Consider the following 19,907-nt stretch of genomic DNA (forward strand, 5'->3'; position numbering starts at 1 on the left):
TCTGAATGGAATGTCAATCTGGTTCTTTGGAATTTTCAGGGAGCTTTGTTCGAGCATCTCAGAAAAACCACTGTGAATGATCTTATGCTGAAGTCCGTATTTTTGGTGGCTATTGCCTCAGTGTGTCAAGTCTGAGTTCCAGGCCTTTTTGTGTACAGACACATACTTTGTTTTATGAAGGCGGGAGTTGTTAGTCACACAGTTCTATCCTTTCTCCCTAAGATGGTGTCCCCATTTCACCTGAACCAGATGGTGGATCTTCCATCCTTTTGAAGGGAGGATGGGGAAGTCCTGTATTCCTCCTTGTAGGTCCTAGATGTACAGAGGGTTATCCTATAGTATCTGGTGTTTATGAATGAATGTCAAAGGTCAGATAGACTCTTTGGTTTTATTGGCAAGCAGAGATTGGGCCTGGCAGTATCCAAGGCCTCAACTGCAAGAAGGTTAAAGAAGCCATTGTCTCAGCCTGCATGTTTATGGATAAGCAGTAAACTGCTGCTTTGCATTCTTCTACTGGGTGTTGGGTTACCTTGTGGGAGGAGACCACTTTGCTTTCTCCAGGGGAAATTTGCTGAACAGCAACATGGTCAATATTGCATACCTTTTGCCAGGCATTACATGGTAGATGTAGCAGCTCGGTCGGAAGCCAGTTTGGAGCAGCAGTCCCGCAGGCAGCAGTGCTGGAAATCCACCCTCTCTAGGGGCTGTATATCCCAAAAGTCTTGAAATAGTGAGAAGCTGCGTAATGGAAGGAGAAATTAGGTCTTACCTGATAATTTTGTTACTGTTAGTGCGTCACACTATTCCAGGAGTTCTCCAATAGCTTTGAAGTGTGGGTGTTGGGCAGAGTAGTTTCACATTCAGTCTTCAGTAGGAGGCTCTTCTCCTTGGTGCACCTTATGGAAAGAAAATTAACAGGTAAGATCTAATTTCTCCTTAGTGCCAATCCCCACTCTCAACTCGCCAGACTTATACCTGCTGAAACCTACTACTACTATTAATTATTTCTATAGCGCTACCAGATGCACGCAGCGCTGTACAGAGTCACAAAGAGTAAGAAAACAGTCCCTGCTCGAAAGAGCTTACAATCTAAACATGCAAGACAGACAAAGAGGATGTCATGGATACAGTTAAGGTGAACGGTTAATCAGCGGGCTGGGTTGGAGGGCCGAGGAGTAGAGTTAAGGATTGAAAGTTATATCAAAAAGGGGTGTTTTCAGTCTGCTTTTAAACAAGGGAAGGGGCCTGATGGACAAACCTGATGTAAATTCTGACACCCAAGTTGGGTACAGAGACCTATTATTCTGTAACACTGTGCATAACTTTTTGTAATGCCCTGACATGCCCACACCCCCTTTTGGATTGCATGCTATGATATTTAGTCACCCAGTGTTATAAAATAGTGTATAGCCAGTTGCATGCACAAATCCTAATTGTTGCCAATTAACATCAAATTTTGGTTGATAGCATCCAATTATTTTTGACTGCCTACTCATTAGCCAATTAAATTGTGCATGCATCTTGGAAGCGTGCCCAAATTTGGGCACCATATATAGAATTCAGGGGGCATGACCTATGCTTTGGTGTTGCAAAGGCTATAGCTTAGGTAAAGTGGAGTAAAACTAATGTGTACACACATACACTTTATAAAATATACAGGTATGTGAGTAAAAACTAGACATAAATTTACACCTTAGCACATGTAAATGTGTGTGCCATTGGGGCTGGATCTGGGAGCCAGTTTCATAAAGGCATCTATGTTTTAATAAATTATGCATCTTTTTTTGGACTTCTCAATGTCCTGTTATAGAATCAGAGCTATTATGTCAGATCTAAGGAAGTCTACTATGATTATGCTACTTATAACTTGCTTCCATGTTTTGCAGTTGGTGTGGGCCCTGCAAAATCCTTGGACCTCGGTTAGAGAAGATGGTAGCCAAGCAACAGGGAAAGGTGCTGATGGCAAAAGTGGATATCGACAACCACACAGAACTCGCCATTAAGTATGAGGTACATTCTGTGATGCTTAAGGCCAAGGGTAGTAACATTTGCACTGGTGAATGGACAACAAAAAATTTGGTAGAAGCCAAAATCTTTGTTAAAAGTATTCTTTGCAGACAAGCATGACATTACATTCACACAAATGGGTGACGTGATCTGATGGAGTCCAGTATGGGGAAAATCCTCAGCTTCTTTTTCAGAAGCTTTTGGGAGTCGCACTGCACATCTGCCTTTGCCACAGAGGATCAGCTAGTCTTTGTTCTTCTGTACAGCAGTGAAGATATATTTGTCTGTTCCTCGCTTACAGCTTGGGTCTGATTTTTCTCATTTTTTTCTCTTTATAAGTACTGTATAAGACCAATATTCCCTCTCCTTGCCTCTTCTTTGTACTTTTTTTCCCCCCGGGGTCTTTATTTATTTATTTTTCTCTGGCTTACCCCCCCCCCAGTCAGGATATTGGGGGGGTTTCTCTCCATCATTGAGCCATTTTGATTTCACTACAATCATTTTCCCCCAACATGTCCCAGAAAATTCCCAGAGATCTTAACAGTGCACTCATTGTGGTAAAAGCCATATCAAGAAGTGACCATTGATATACTGCTTGACACAAAATAGTTTTAAAGCACTATACAATTAACATGTCAATTATTACAATTTAAAATGGTTTAACATATACATAACAATTGTAGTTAACATAACTATAATATGATTTAGCAAGGTACAGCCTCCAAATGGGGCCTGACCAATGACCTGTATAGGGGCATTAATCCCCTTTCTTCTATTGCATATACTTCTCTGAATCAATTCTGTCCTCCATATTTTTTTTTTTAGTTACAGTCTCCAGAATGTACCTAGTATTCTAAATGGGGTCTTGGAGACTTATTCAGAAGCACTACCCGAATATAAGCCGAGTATTTACGATATGTCACCCTGCTGCAGGGAAGGTTGGCCTGGTGAGAAATAGGCCCTGTGAGTCAACTGAAACTCACATTACCGCAGTTCAGAACTATGTATTATCTTTGGTATATGTGATATTATAGAATTAAGATTGAGTCTGAGCCCCCGGATCCTGAGCCCATCTCTCCAATAACATTTTTTTTGATCCTTGGGGAAATTAAGATATATAAAACTGTATAGTACTATAATTAGATTTCTTCGTATAAGTTATTTAGACAGCATTTGCAAACATGGCTCTTCTGAAAATATTTGATACTAAATTAAATTAAATGCAGCCACACAAATCAGAGTCCTAGATTTCAAATGTACGGACTTTAGTAAAATGGGAACGTACCTGAAGAAAGAGCTGTTTGGATGGGACGACATAAGGGAAGTGGAAAAACAGTGATCTAAGCTGAAAGGAGCAATAAAAATGGCTACTGACCTTTATGTGAGGAAAATAAATAAAAACAAGAGAAAAAGGAAACCGAAATGGTTCTCTAAACTTGTTACGTTGAAAATAAAGGCAAAAAAGCTGGCGTTCATGAAAAATAAAAATACCCAAGAAGAAGAGTGCAGAAAGGACTACCGGGTGAAACTGAAAGAAGCCAAGAGAGAGATATGTCTGGCGAAAGTGCAAGCGGAAGAGCAAATTGCTAGAAATGTAAAAAAAAGGGTGACAAAATTTTTTCAGATATATTAGTAAAGGAAACAGAAGAAAAATGGAATTGCGAGACTAAAAGATGATATGTATCGATATGTGAAGAGTGATAAGGAAAAAGCAAACATGTTAAACAAATACTTCTGTGTTCAAAGAAGAATATCCTGGAGAAGGACCGAGATTGTTTGGCAAAGTTACACACGAGAATGAAATAGATACTGTGTCATTCATGGAAGAAAGTGTTTATGAACAACTTGAAAAATTGAAGGTGGACAAAGCGATGGGACCGGACGGGATCCATCCCAGGATATTGGGGGAGCTCAGAGAGGTTCTGGTGAGTCCTATTAAAGATTTGTTCAACAAATCTTTGGAGATTGGAGTGATTCCTGGAATTGGAGAAGAGTGGATGTGGTCCCTATTCACAAAAGTGGTCACAGAGATGAAGCAGGAAACTAGAAGCCGGTAGGCCTCACTTCGGTTATTGAAAAAATAATGGAAGCGTTGCTGAAAGAAAGGATAGTGAAATTCCTAGAATCAAATGGGTTACAAGATCTGGGGCAACATGGTTTTACAAAAGGTAAATTGTGCCAGACGAATCTGATTGAATTTTTTGATTGGGTGACTGGATAATTGGATCAAGGGCATATGCTAGATGTAATTTACTTAGATTTCAGCAAAGCCTTTGACACAGTTCCTCATAGAAGGCTCTTGAACAAACTTGACAGACTGAAGTGAGGACCCAAAGTGGTGAACTGGATTAGAAACTGGTTGACGGACAGATGCCAGAGGGTGGTGTTAATGGAATTCGCTGGGAGGAGGGAAAGTTGAGTAGTGGAGTCCCTCAGGGATCGGTGCTGGGACCGATCCTGTTCAATATGTTTGTGAGCGACATTGCCGCAGGGTTAGAAAGAAAAGTGTGCCTTTTTGTGGATGATACCAAGATTTGTAACAGAGTAGACAATGAGGAGGGAGTGGAAAACACGAAAAAGGATCTGCAAAAGTTAGAAGAATGGTCTAATATCTGGCAACTAAAATTAAATGCAAAGAAGTGCAGAGTAATATGTTTGGGGATTAGAAATAGGAAGGAGCTGTATGTGCTGGGAGTTGAGAGACTGATATGCACGGATGGGTAGAGGAACCTTGGGGTGATAGTGTCTGAAGATCTAAAGGTGAAGAAACAGTGTGACAAGGCGGTGGCTGTTGCCAGAAGGATGCTAGGCTATATAGAAGGAGTAACCAGTAGAAGAAAGAAGGTGTTGATGCCCCTGTATAGGTCAATAGTGAGGCACCACTTGGAGTATTGTGTTCAATTTTGGAGACTGTATTTGGCGAAGGACATAAAAAGATTTGAAGCGGTCCAGAGGAAGGCGACAAAAATAGTAGGAGGTTTGTGCCAGAAGATGTATGAGAAGAGACTGGAAGCCCTGAATATGTATACCCTAGAGCAGGGATCTCAAAATCTCTCCTTGAGGGCTGCAATCCAATTGGGTTTTCAGGATTTCCCCAATGAATATGCATTGAAAGCAGTGCATGTACATAGATCTCATGCATATTCATTGAGGAAATCCTGAAAACCCGACTGGATTATGGCCCTCAAGGAGGGATTTTGAGACTCCTGCCCTAGAGGGGAGATATGATTCAGACGTTCAAATACTTGAAAGGTATTAACGTAGAACAAAATCTATTCCAGAGAAAGGAAAATGGTAAAACCAGAGGGCATAATTTAAGATTGAGGAGTGGTAGATTCAAGAGTAATGTTAGGAAATTCTTCGTTACAGAGAGGGTAGTTGATGGGTGGAGAAGAAAACGGTGACAGAGTTCAAACAAGCGTGGGATTAACACAGAGGATCTCTAATCAGAAAATAATGGGTATACATTGAAGGAACTAAGGCCAGTACTGGGCAGACTTGCATGGCCTGTGTCCTGTATATGGACATTCAGTTGAGGACGGGCTGGGATGGTTAAGATGGGCTGGAGTGAGCTTTAATGGAGACTCCAGTAGATGGAACCTAAACAGACTACTGGGCAGGGCTCTGGGTTTCTGGCCCAGAAATATCTAAGAAAAAGGACTATTTATACTAAATTAATTTATGGAGCATGTATGGTTGGGCAGACTGGATGGACCACTTGGGAGCCATTTTTTGGACTTTTTTGGACTTTTTTTGAAGTGTTTGTTTTCGCTCTCCACAAGACTGATCGGTCGGGTCACACCTTGATGTAGCCTGTCGGTGAAACGCTGGCCTCCGTCGGTGTGCCGATCAGCCTCAAGATAAGTGGTTTTTTCCTCTATCAATGATTTTGTATATGTGAAGCACAGTTTTTTACTCAATTGCTCACTTCTGATTGAAGGTTTTGCCTATGAGGTTATCGCTTAACCACCTTATATCCACCTTTGTGGCGGTGGGAGGGCCTTTTCTGAGGTTTTTTTCCTTCTTTTAGAGCAATTTAGAGCTGTTACTGGTTTCTCATTGTTTCTGCAAAAATTTCACCACTATAACATCTTATGACCACATTAGTCTCCAATTGAAAGAGTTGGTTTCATATACATTGGTTTTCAATATATCTGAGTTGTTTACAACATTTAAAATATGCAATGTCACCTCAGTAACTGCTACAGAAAATTCCCGTTTAGTGCCAAAGAAGTACAAAACCCTGCAAAGAGCATAAGAATAGCAATACTGGGTCAGACCAATGGTCCATCTAGCCCGGTTCATAGACTAAACTGCGCAAGACTTTGCCAGGCAGACAATCGCATGCAGGATGTTAGCATGCTGGATTAAAACAGTATTTTAAAGCGCTCCGAGGGGTGTGTGGGTGAGGAACCCCTGGAACCCTCCCCCCACACTTTACTTAGAATTGTTGGCGTTCCCGTTGTAGGGGGGTGTTGGAGTAATCCCCCATTATTGAGGAAACAGCGCTTTTTCCCTAGTTTTTAGGGAAAAATGACAGTTTCCTCTGTAATGGGGGGGTCCCCTTCCAATGGGAGCGCCAACAGTTTTAAGTAAAGGTTCCCCCTTGGAGTGCTTTAAAATAGTGTTTTAATCCAGCTTGCTGACGTCCTGCGTGAGGTTATCTCGCGCAGTTTTGACTCAACACCATCTAGCCCAGTATCTTTTTTTTTGTAACTAATGTGAATAAACAGCATACATTGCACAGACTGCGAAGTGTTGTGAATTTTTCAACACCCACTCTCAACACAAATCACTGTAAAAATATAGTAAGCGGTAGGACAGTGGTTTTCACTAATTTTTAAGTAAGGGGCCATTTTGATTCCCAAAAAGCTTTTTTGTTTTATAAATCTTTATTCATTTTCTTATGTTACAACAAGTGTATCAAATAAACTCATTAGAAACTTGAATATACACACTTGATTAACTCACATATTAACATCAAATTTAACATTTCTTTAAAAAATTAATATTATATTACCAAAAAGCTGAAGGAGAGCTGACATATATCTTCCTACTTGGGGCCATGACACCAACCAAATTTTCTGGACTTCCATCCCCACCAGAACAACTGGCCTCAATTACATTCAGAAAACAGAAAAAACCCTTTTCAAATACAAACCCAAAACTAAAAGTACTATTTCACACAAACAAAACCCTAATATGTCAGACTCTGCACACAGTATACCACAAAAGAAATAGAAAAAAAAGCATTTCTTCCTGGACAGTCCAAAATATCAAACCAGATATAAATTTTCAAAATAGACACATTTCAATTACTAAATTGAAAATAAAAACAGTTTTCCTATCTTTGTTATCTGGCGATTTTTATTTTTCCGATCATCTTGTTCCCTATGTGCTCTTAATTCTATAAGGCCTCCTTATGCCTTTGCTGTTTCTTTCCTCTCCTTCACTTTTTACACTGCATCCATCTTTGGCACTGATTTTTCATATTCAGTTTTCTTCCATTTTTCTGCCACCCATCTCAGATCTATCTACCTTTCTATCTTGGATTTCCCTCTCCTCCATCCCTGTGTACCATCTCTTTCCCCTTCCCTCCGTCCATGTGCACCATCTCTTCCCTCCCCACCCAGTTCCGAAGCCCCCCTCTCACCACAAAAACAGTAGCAATTCTCTAGTGCTGCTCATGGCCTCCTTTGCATGGTTCCTTTACCCAACCAGAAACAGGAAGTTGCTTCACAGGGGGGTGGACTGCAGCAAAAAACAGTGCAGAGGAGGACCCCAACAGAGCTGGAGAATTGCTGCTATGCTGGTGACCTCCTTGTAGCTTTTGAGGTGAGGGGGGGGGTTTGGAACCTGGGGGGCAGTTGTGAGCTGCACAAGAGGTCCTATCAACAATTTTTTTTTTTGGGGGGAGAGGGTGTAACCCCCCCCTGTTCTGACACCTTTGTATTTTATTATGTAATCTACCTTGGACTGAAAGGTAAGACAGAATATAAATATACTAGTCTTATAGCCCGTTACATTAACGGGTGTTAGAATATATGTGTGTGTGTCTGTCTTTATTTCTTTTTCTCTCTGTATTTCTGTCTTTTTTTTTTCCGTGGCTGTCCACCACCACCCCTTGCCTGCTCCCCCTGTCCATTCTCCCTTCTTTTTACCTCCCCTGTGTCCACCTTCACCCCTTCACTGCTCCCCTTATCAGTGGGCAAATTCCCCTGGCCATCCACAAAGTCAAGAAGAATAGTGTCCAGGTAGTCTTCCTTAGTGGCCCATTGTTGAACCAGAGATGGGAGCTGAATGAGAGAAATTTCCAGCTCTTCCTGGACTGGTGAAGGCAGCCTGTCTTCGATTTTGTGACCTCAAGTAGAAATACCTCGATGGAGCATTTGTTCAGCAGCAGCCCTTCTCCCTTTGTTTTACCTCCCCCCTATCCATGCCTCCCTTCCTTTTTCTGCCCCCCCTGTCCATCAGCACCTCTTCCCCTTTCCATCAACCCCTGTTTCCTGCTCCCCCTGTCCAGCAGTACGCCTCCCTTTTACTGCCCTCTCTGTCTGCGTAAATGGCATTAACAGGCCCTCCCTTTGAAATAGCGCTGCAAGGCGCTTGGGGGGATTTTATTATATATGATGTTTGGCAAGCCTTTAACCTATTTATTGTCTCAATATTAATGATTTTTACACTTTGTTAAATTGAAAATGATAAATCTAATAAAAATAAAGCTGAAGTTGCTTTCTTTAAGCAGCTGAACAAATGCTCCATCGAGGTATTTCTACTTGAGGTCACAAAATCGAAGACAGGCTGCCTTCACCAGTCCAGGAAGAGCTGGAAATTTCTCTCATTCAGCTCCCATCTCTGGTTCAACAATGGGCCACTAAGGAAGACTACCTGGACACTATTCTTCTTGACTTTGTGGATGGCCAGGGGAATTTGCCCACTGATAATGAGCTGCTTGCTGTTCCAGGACCACTGCTTGCCCCTAGTGCCTCCCTGCTTGTTACTCCATATTATACCGTATATGCCGCCTCCCCCTTCCCGCGGTCCCAACAAATCTCTCGCCTCTAGCAACGGCCGCAGCACTCTACACATGCTGCTTCGCGGCCTTCAACTGCCCTGATTTGCTCCAAAGCGTCTCTGATGATGTCATCAGGTACGCGTTGGAGCAAATCAGGGCAGTTGAAGGCCGCGAAGCAGCATGTGTAGAGTGCTGCGGCTGCTGCTAGAGGCGAGAGGTTTGTCGGGGGCGGCAAGGGAGTAAGGGTAGCGGCCAGACCGCGTGAAGGGGTTTGTGTGCACCGGGGGGGATGGGCTCCCCCCACCCTCCTTCCACACGATCGCGCTGCGACCCTCTCGGAGTCAACGGAAGAGAGGTGAGCGGACAGCAAAGAAGAGACACAGGAGACAAACCGTGAAGAGAGGGAAGGGGAGAGGGGGTCATAAGTTTTTTTCCTCCCTCCACTGCGGCGGGAGCCTGAGCTGGCATAGGCGGTTGAGGGGGAAAGGTTGTGGACGGAGCTGCTAGGCTGCAGCGGATGGTGCGAGCGCCTCTCCCCCCCTTCCACTGTTCCGAGCCCTTTTCGGCATCTGCCCTCTGCCGAATCCCGGGCCTGCTCTCCTTCCAAAGTGCCACTCTCCTTCCAAAGTATCGGTCCCTCACTCTGCACCATCTAGCGCATGCGCACTCGTGCTGCCACAGAGTGACAGAAAAGGGATCAGGGAACACGCGGTGCAAGTGCGCATGTGCGCTTAGCAGTTTATTATTTAAGATGTGTTAAATTAAAATCTTTCAGCCCTTGGGTTGGGGAATTGGATTTCCAAATAAAGCTGCTCGGGTATTATAGCATGACTGTACTTTTTAAACTCAGTCCGATGCCTGCTTAGTACCAGCCATTGGCTTTTATTGTGCTTTTCTGGACCTCTGTAGATTGTGTTTTTCTCTTGGTTTTTCCAGAGCCTTCTCTGGATCCTCTGCTAGATTCATTTGGTTCAAGAAGACTTTCCTTGCGGCATGTGCTTTAGGTAGTTCCTCCGATAATTCTTGGTTATTTTCCTCCCCCCACCTCCTTTCGTGCTTCCTCTCCCTAGCTCTGTAATTGCTCAACTTTATCTGCCTGGTGGAGGGTGCCTTACTGTTCCAGACTGTAGATTCCTAACAAAGATTTTTGCTTTGTTGTCGCATTCCATCTTGGCTGTATAATCTGTGCCTGAAGGCACAGAGCTGTTCCAGCAGGAACCCCAGGAAGATTACATTATGAAAACCTTCCAGGGCAGGAGCCAAAGCCTTTAAGATGGGAGACAGAAACATAAGCTGGTTTATGCTTGCAGGAGGGCCCCTGACTTGAGGTCAGGTCACAGCTCCCCCATCTCCTGGCTAGTTTGAAAGAAAGGCCTGGGAGCTGCCGGAGATTCATAAGTGTGTGCTGTTTGTTTCAGTGATTTCTGCTTTTGGCTGTCAGCCCATATGACTTGTTTGGAAGAGTGCAAGCTGCATAAAAACCCAGTTCCTGCTGTTTCTTGTATAGACTTGTCATAGGATGTTGGGTGGAGGAGGGGCACAATAATCAGTATAGTTTTTTAAGGCTGAGGCTTTTATTATAGAGGCAGTATATCAAATAAACTGAACCTAAACTTGATTTGAGGGCTGCTCAGTTTCAGCCTCTTGCTGGGGCTGCATGCTAGAGTACTAATGGCTGTAATGGACCCAGATTTTTTTAAAAAAGGCCCTCTCTGCTAAATATCTTGGAGAAATGGCAGTCTTACAAAATCCAGACAAAAGGTTTCACCAGAATATTCCACAGGAAAACAAGGAACACCATCAACGAAGGACAAAAACTGTGGAATCGATGATCTTGATACAATTGTTTATTAAAAGGTCTTCACAATAAAACAATCCATGATGCACAGTAAAAATGTAGTGGTATGGACCCAACACAGTCCATGTTTCAGTCAAAAAGTCCTTCTGGGGTCCTATTAGATGTACACTTCTCCCTCCGTATTCGCGACTTCTGTATCTACGGATTAGCTTATTTGCGGTTTTAAATCAAAAAATACATTTTCATTTTTCAGGCTATTTTATGTCCTGTAAGCCCCACCCCCCCTTAAGCCTTACCTGGTGGTCTAGCGGGTTTTCGGGGGCAGGAGAAATCTTCCCACTTTCCTGCCCCGTGCAGATCGCTCACAGGAAATGGCTCGAGAGACTACGGGAGCTCAAGGCAGCCATTTCCTGTGAGCGATCAGCCATTTCCTGTGAGCGATCGCTCCTGCCCCGAAAACCCACTAGACCACCAGGTAAGACTTAAGGGGGGGGGGGCTTTCAAGGCTTAAAATAGCCAGGGGAAGTGGGGGTTAGGGGCAGATCCGGCTCGAATATTATTTGTGGTTTTTTAATATTCGTGGGCTGGCTCTGCCCCTAACCCCCGCAAATACGGAGAGGGAAGTGTAAACCACCAGATTTTGTTTGCTAAAAAGCATCCAGAATACTGTGTATGTGAGAGTGTAAACAACCGACACAGGCAATAGCAGGCTGGTAAGAAAACCAAAAAACACCAAGGGAAAAAGTAACTTGGACCCAGTCCAATCCTTGGTATACCTGGGGATTCTTTTAATAGCTTGCAAACTATAACTGAGATACCAGATTTTGGAGATCTTGGCAATGCAAGCTCCTGCAGATTGACTCTACCTATAGATACTGGAATCCATAATAGCAACCATAGATATTTGGATACCTCCTGCTCCAGGTAAGACAGCTCATCTTCACCCTCTTCAGAATGCACTATTTCCCCACTGGACTTCAGATGCAGTTGCCCTGGACAGCGGAGGCACGTCGGAGTTTATGCTAGTGACTCCAGACAGAGAGGATGTCCAAAGGCTTGCCTCTACACATTTCCTCTTGGGTAACACTGATGACAGATGCCAGCTTTTACAGCTGGGGAGGTCGTTGCAAGGGTCGCCATGGTGCATGACCACTGGTTACCCTCCCCAAAAAATAAAAACTGTTCCATCAACAGTTTGAAGCTGAGAGCCATACGACTAGCGCTGCAACCCTTCCAAAAGACCCTGGGAGGCAAAGCAGTCGGGGTTTCTCGGATAATGCCACAGCGGTAGCATATGCCAACAGACAAGGAGGCACCAAGAGTGCCCAGTTATGCTTCCGCTGGGCAGAAACCAGCCTAGCAGCCGTATCGGTGTCACATGTATCAGAAGTAAATAATAGGCAAACAAACTGTCTCAGTGGCCAGACTCGGAATCCGGGGGAGTGGTACAGGATTGGCCATGTCATTCATGATATGCTGATCTGGTTCAGCTATATCGGGACAAGATATCTCAGACTGCCTTTTATTCCAACATTTGTTTCACAGGGCCCATTCACCCTTGAGAATCTGGAATGTTTTCTGTTGGCCCTGGTTCTGGGAGCCTATTTTAAAAAAGGCACTTAGGCATCTGTTCTGCCTTTATGGAATAGGTTTAAACTAGGCACCTTTTTAGTATTCTGTTACAACATTATCTCCAAGGACTTGATTTCAACAAGCAACTAATTGAACTTGGGCCTAATAAAAAAAAAAGCATTTCAGCAGTCACAGTGAGAAAAATTCTTTGGAGAAATTCAGTTCTTGTTCTGTTACTGAGAGGGGGCAGATGTCTGACTTAGGGGTGGGGGTAAAGAGAGAGTGTGTGAGAGCCAATGCTGGGGGAGGGGGTGCTCATGTGATAAAGGGTAGAGGAGATGTGCCACTGAAGGGTGCCATAACAATAGTTGATTCAGGGTGCCATTGAGACAGCACGGGATAACTCTCCCTTTCACTCTTGTAGGTCTCTGCCGTACCGACAGTGATTGCTGTAAAGAAAGGTGATGTGGTGGATAAGTTTGTGGGAGTGAAGGACGACGATCAACTGGAAGCATTCGTGAAAAGAGTAATCGGTCCATCGAAAGACTGAGCGAAAGTTGCTGTTGCAAAACTGTCTTTGCCTCCTAAAATTTTACCACCACCTTGAGTTGAGCTGCTCTTTTTTTTTTTTCTCCATCTGAAACCCTGCCATCATTTAACCAGTTTGTGTAGACTTCAGCTTGCTCTTAGGTCAGCAGCTTTTGATGTGCATACTGCAAGGATTTCAAATGCCAAGAAGGCGAAAAGATTAACACAGGGTCATCCAAGAAACTTCACAATGATCAGAAATTCATGTGTTAAGGCTGCATTAAATTTGGCCTGTTATAATATAATTTCTACTCATCGAAATCTGTAAATCTCTTCTGACATCATGACTTCATCTCCACCAAATAGATCTGCAGTTCTTCAAAATTGTTTGCTAGCTAATTATATCATTTTGAGAAAAAAATCTCAAGTGGGCCACATCGCCAGGTTAGGTGGGCTGCATTTGACCTATGAGCCACACACTAGATAAACAGTACCAGCATGAGGAGAATTTTCTCTCTCCATCTCCTTTTCATATTTACATTACACTCATTTTCTACACTTATTCCTTTTTGACGGTACAATAAGGGAAAATAATTTGTTGACCTACCACCATAACGCCTACAGGTGGAGACAACTGTTCATACTTCAGTATAAATATATAGGCCTGCTGTTCATATACCCTGCAGCAGAAGTGGTTCTGATGGAGAGAGATTTGGAGGTTTTAATATTGTGCAGATTTCCTTGCTTACCATAACTTGGTTTACTTTTTTCTATAGTAGAAAATGTAATATTTTTTTTGGTTTTAATGTTTAGAAATCTTGCTTTTGCAGGAGAGAGTCAAAGTTCTTTCTTTTTTCTTGTGCTAATGCCGTTGAACTTCTTGGTGGTGCCTTACCTCCCCTGTGTCTCTAGGCCTTGTGGTTTGAGACGCCAGATGAGGTCAGAAAACCCACATTGGGGGGTCGTGGATGGGCTCTTCATAGCTATATCATTATTTTGCCCCTCATGGGTCACTCAGTTTTATTTGGCTGCTTTCATAGGGTCACAGATACAAAAAGATTGATACAATTGGTCTAGTTACTCTATACTTAATAATTACCAATAGGACAGAAACCATTAGGTGAGCTGAGCCAGAACAATCATATTGAAAGGGCATCTTTGCCATGTGCACCAGCTTGACAAACTCAAGTTGCTAGTGAAAGGGACATTGAACTAGACTTTGTAGAGCAGTCATTCAGACTGGTTAATCAGGCTAGTGCTACAATGTTAGTGTAGGATTTAGGGAACAAGCCAAGATCAGGTGTTGGATAACAACAAAAGAAATTGTGCAGTGCTAGGTCAGAAGAACCAGGAATGTTAGCATGGACAATAGACTTGCAATGTCTGTTTGAAGAGTAATATTTTTTTTCTGTAATGGATAAGACAGAGACTGTAGAATAAAGGAAAATGAATCTAAACCATGTCACTTCATACTGTTCATTGGTGTACTCTCTGAATATCCTTGAGATGCCATACAAAGTACAGACACATATAGAGCTTCTAGAAACACAGATTTTACATATAAAGTTTCTTAAATGCACAAACTTTGTCCCTGATTCATTAATCTCTATGCTTGTCTTGATGCTTTTTGCAATTTTTTTTTCTGTTTCTCTTACCCTGTCCTAATTTCTGAGAGTTGGCTGCAGCTGTATGGAGCCACGTCATGAGCATCACCATGAGAGCCCTTCCACCAGGAGTTTTTAACTTCAGCCTTCATGGCTGTGTGGGGACATATTCTGGTCCCCATCCCTACCTCATCCCTGTCATATTGGTACCACCCTCATAGTTTTGTTTCCCATCTCCAACTTGCATTTAACATCTTTTGTAATGTCTTCCTTTCTTCCTCCCTCCCTCTATACCCAGGTCCAACTCTCCCCCTCCCCTCCTCTAACCCCAGGTCCAACTCTGCTCCAACCCTTAGGGTCAGCTCTCTAGTTCCTCCCTCCCTTCTGTCCTAGCCCTGCTCCAGTTCTTTTAAACATACACATACACACACACACACTGTAGGAGACACTCACTCACTCTCTCTCATCACCTCTCCTGGACCCAAGGGGGTGGTAGAGAGCAGCCACGTTGGGTCACGGGGGAGGGAAGAGTTACCAGACAGGACAGGCAGGGAAGTACTGAGTCTGCGAGGTTGAAATATGCATTGGGATATAATGTAGTCTCCATCCCTTTCCACTCCCTTTCCATCCATCCCCTCCTGTCCCTGCGATAATAAAGATTTTTTTTGTCCCCATCCCCATGCACACCTCTCGTGACCCCAGAAGTTTTGAACATTAAATTCTTATTAAGACAAACACCAAAGAGAGAAAAGTCAGAGAACAAACTGAAATGGCCATAGAAGCTTGAGCTGAAACTCCAGCTCTGATCTTGCCTCTTCACAAAACATTAAGCTCTTCCAAACTGCAGTCATTTTTCAGCTAAAGCTAGAAAATGGAACTAGAATTTTTGAACAAGGCATGTGCACAGGGAAAAATCTATGGTGGGAAAGGTTCCTACCTGATTGATTAGTATTAACCAGGCCCCCAGACACTATTCAATGTTACCTAGTGGCACTCTCCAGTTGAGTATTAGCTGTGGTGGTATCTGGTTAGTGATAGGAGAGTCTGGGGAGTCATGGAAGTTTCCAGGAAATGCTGTTCAGTGCTGGTGTCCAGATAACCTTTCTGGGTAAACAAAACTGCTTAGAAAGCTATCCCAACATGCCCAGATAGCATCAGGGTACTGGTACCTGGATAAGCGCTGGAGCCAACCAAAGACCAAGATAATGAGCATCGGTAGCCAGATATGAACCAGTGATGAATATCAAGTCTTCAATCTGCCTGTAGTGGGTTGAATCTCAACCAGGTGGTTTATTAGTTGGATTTTTTTGTTTTGTTTTCCAAAAGTGAATGCATGCAGGTTGACTTATTTGCATTAATTCATAGTTTAATCTGCATTAAATCTATTTTGTGCACAGTACATTTTTAACCAAAAATATCAGGGGTAAATACTTCAAACTACAACGTTGAAATTGTAGAGTGACCAAAGAGGTATAGTGATACTTAGAAAAGTCACTACAACGCCATCAAGACAATGTAAATTCAAAAATGAGCTTATTGACAATTTTTTCTTTTTTGAACTCTGCTCAGAGACATGAAGGCTGATTACTCCGCCTCACCACCCAATCATTGCAGTGTTCGGAAAAAACTGACTCTAAAACTGTGAACTTTCAATAACTTAAGTGCTAGCCCAAAATTGCTATGCTAACACTGTAATATACTTCAATAGTTTAAATATCTTCAACAATGAACTTAACTTTGAAAAAACCAGTCACTTTTTTCAAAGTTAAGTTCATTGTTGAAGATATTTAAACTATTGAAGTATATTACAGTGTTAGCATAGCAATTTTGGGCTAGCACTTAAGTTATTGAAAGTTCACAGTTTTAGAGTCAGTTTTTTCCAAACACTGCAATGATTGGGTGGTGAGGCGGAGTAATCAGCCTTCATGTCTCTGAGCAGAGTTCAAAAAAGAAAAAATTGTCAATAAGCTCATTTTTGAATTTACATTGTCTTGATGGCGTTGCAGTACATTTTTAAGGCATACTGAGAAGCAGTTCTTTGCTCATGACTACTGTGGACTCAATTTTAGTTTGTTTTTTTTATTGATCTTTATTAAATTTATGTATTTTTTTTCTGATAAACGGTGTAATATTGAAAATTACTAGACAACAAAAAAGAAGAAACAAAGCCTCGGACTACTATGAAGAGAACAGCAAAAAGAGGCACTGGAGATGTCGCAGCCAACTGATGGATACAAGTCTTTTATTTGAAAATAAGCCACTAAAATGTGTAAAAACAAACAGTCCTGACTAGGATCCAAGTTTCAGCGACAGCGTCACCTTCCTCAGCTCATCTTATCTTGGCTGCACAGCTGCGATTTAGGAACTGTGTTCCAACCCCCTGTTCATTCAGGGACGGGCAACCCAAACGGACATCTGTCAAGGCGCACTGGCTTAATACTGTCCCCTGAGGAAGGCGACGCTGTCACCGAAACTTGGATCCTAGTCAGGACTTTGTTTTTACACATTTTAGTGGCTTATCCTCTATAATAAAACCCTAAGCGCGCATGCGCACTCCGTGACAGCGTGCTGTGTCCTTCCGTGGCCGTATTCTATTTACGGTGCATGGTGGCTTGAGGCACGCGCGAGGGGCTGCCGGCGCATGCATTTGAGCGGCAGTGGCGATTTCACTGCTGATAGCTGGCGCCTAGAGGAAAGGCTGGAGGGTATCGTGAGGTGTCCCATGCTGGTAAACATTCTCAAATGCTCAGGGAAGAGGAGGGGGAGCAGTGAAGAGGTGCTGCTGGACACGGGGGAGGTAAAAGGAAGGGAGAAGGCCCCCTGCTGGACAGGGGGAGCAGGGAAGGGGTGGTGGTGGACAGCCAAGGAAAGAGAGAGAAAGAAAGACAGACACACACATCTATTCTAGCACCCGTTAATGTAACGGGCTTAAAGACTAGTTTTCAAATAAAAGACTTGTATCCATCAGTTGGCTGCGACATCTCCAGTGCCTCTCTTTGCTGTAATATCGAAAAGTGCCAGATTGACAGCATTATAGCCACAAAGCTAGTGGAGCGCTGGCAATTCCACCCTGTCACTATGCTTCTGCACTTATGATCTGTTTGTATTCCTTTTGTTGGTTTTTTTTTTTTTGCTGAGAATCCCCTGTTCTGATGACTTTTAGATTTATGTAGACAGACCACAAACTCGTATCACAAGGCCACAGAACATCTGCAGAACAAGTGTGGTGTTGGTCCATATAGTTTGTTTGAAAATATCATTGTGTGAAAGTAACTATGCTTTATATGCTTTAAACTTTTTTGGCATGAACAACATATGTAAAGTAAAATATATTTAAGCATCTGTGAATTGAGTATTGTGTAAATCACTGGTTCCCAAACCTGTCCTGGGGGACCCCCAGCCAGTCAGGTTTTCAAGCTATCCCTAATGAATATGCATGAGAGAGATTTGCATATAATGGAAGTGACAGGTATGCAAATCTCTCTCATGCATATTCATTAGGGATATCTTGAAAACCAGACTGGCCAGGGGTCCCCCAGGACAGGTTTGGGAACCACTGGTGTAAATGAAAGGAGAGAGAATTCATATTGTCCATGTTTTTAATATGCTTTCTAAACCTTCTACAATATAACGAATAGTCTCTCAGTACTTCTCTGAAACAGTGCTGCTAAGAACATCTTCATGCAGCCCTGCATAATTATAATAAATATGGAAAAATTCTGAATCTTAAAAGTGTACCATGTACAAAATGTTGGTCATGTGAGGTGGATGTAACACTGGATTTTATCCCATAGAAAGTCCTGTAACCTTTTATTTGCTGTTTACAATTTTCATGCCCTTTATCCCATAATTTTGTTTAATAATAATATTACTATTCTGATTACTTATTTCCCCATAAATTAAACACAGGGTTGTTTAGTGACTTATTAAATCATGTTAAGGTGATGTGAAGTGAGAATGAACTGGGGTTAGGGGAAGAGGAGGGTGGATAAATAGATTTTAAATTGTTCTTGTATTGTATGCTTTGTTGTTTGGTTTTTTATATTTCTATTAACTTCTACGATTGTAAAAGCAGATCCTAAGTGCTGCTATTAAATCAAGATGGACGATGCCCTTATTGCTTTTGAGTGGCCAGTTTGGACTTGGAGCCTTTAGCCCACAAGTGATCTAACTGTGTTATCTACTGCCCAGTGAAAAATCCAAGTTAAATCATATGTCTTAGTTTTTGATGCAGGTAAAAGTATGGCAGAAGCAGCATTTATGTCTCATGGTGCTGTCACACTTAATAATGACATTTGCTGACCAGGACTAGAGCAGCAATGGTTTGCTCTTGCAGAAAACATTAGTCCTGGAAGCTTGACTATGAAATGTATGTCCTGCTTGCTGTACCTTCCTTTTATTTTATTTCTTACTGAAGAGAACTCTAATAGCAGAATATGGCAGAAATACTATATGGTCTATCCTCATATATCCGTCCACAGCAACTGCTCAGCGCTGCAGTGCTTTCCTCTCCCTCAGAAATCCTCTGTGCTTGGCCAGTGTGTTCTTTGTTCTCTAAGAAGCCTTTCTGTACATACTCGAATATAAACCTATATGTTTGGGCCAAAAATGGTGGTCTGTAGTGCTTCTAGATGTGTATGGCACTGTACATGCAACATATAAGAGGCAATCCCTCCTCAATAGAGCTTACAATCTAATTAAGACAGACTTCGGGACAGTAAGGGAATTTTTCAAGTACCTTTCCTATTTCTAATCTTAATGTATATTTTCTGTAAACCGCTTAGAACCTAACGGATGTAGCGGTATATAAGAAATAAATTACATTACATTACATTACATTAAAACAGGCATGGACCCATCTCAGGTCTCTCTCTGGCCCTACCTTAAGCTCTGCAGGTCCAGTGGTGAGCCAGGGCAAGAGCGTTCCTCCTTTGCTTCTGCCCCATGCAGTCTCACTACTAAAAATGGCTGATATAAATTCCCACAGTAATTCTGTAAGACTGCCATGAGTTTGGTTTATATGCGAGTCAACCTTCCCCCCTCCCCCTTTTTTGGGGGGAAAAAGGTTACCTTGGTTTATATTTGGTTAGGTTTATATTTGAGTATATACTGTAAATCAATATTTCCTTCTATTATGCCTGAGTCTACCTGTATTCACCCTCATCATATGACCCTTGACCCAAAGGTTCCTTTCTATTGAAAAAAGCCTACCTCCTGTGCATTATGTTAGAGATATGAATAACTCAGTTATATCTCCCCCATCCTGCTTCTCTCTTTGGTGTATACAGTATAGTGAGATCTAAATCTAAGTCATTTCTCCCTAGGCTTTGCTGAAGTCTGTTGACCATTTTGGTAGCCCTCTGTTTTAATTCTTTTGAAGAGG

The 19,907-nt window shown here is 42.5% G+C and overlaps 1 protein-coding gene across 5 annotated transcripts in view; it reads left to right on the forward strand.

Moving 5' to 3' along the window:
- Positions 1-14,380, forward strand: part of TXN2 (thioredoxin 2) — a 50,697-nt gene extending 36,317 nt beyond the window's left edge. For all 5 annotated transcript variants that reach the window (XM_033935127.1, XM_033935130.1, XM_033935129.1 and 2 more), the window contains exons 3-4: positions 1,887-2,010; positions 12,817-14,380. In XM_033935127.1, coding sequence (XP_033791018.1) covers positions 1,887-2,010; positions 12,817-12,942 — 250 coding nt within the window. In that variant the 3' untranslated portion in view covers positions 12,943-14,380. The remainder of the gene's footprint in view (positions 1-1,886; positions 2,011-12,816) is intronic.
- The last annotated feature ends 5,527 nt before the right edge of the window (positions 14,381-19,907 follow it).

The sequence above is a fragment of the Geotrypetes seraphini genome, chromosome 2 (assembly GCF_902459505.1).
Source record: "Geotrypetes seraphini chromosome 2, aGeoSer1.1, whole genome shotgun sequence".
In the NCBI taxonomy this organism is placed as follows: Eukaryota; Metazoa; Chordata; class Amphibia; order Gymnophiona; family Dermophiidae; genus Geotrypetes; species Geotrypetes seraphini.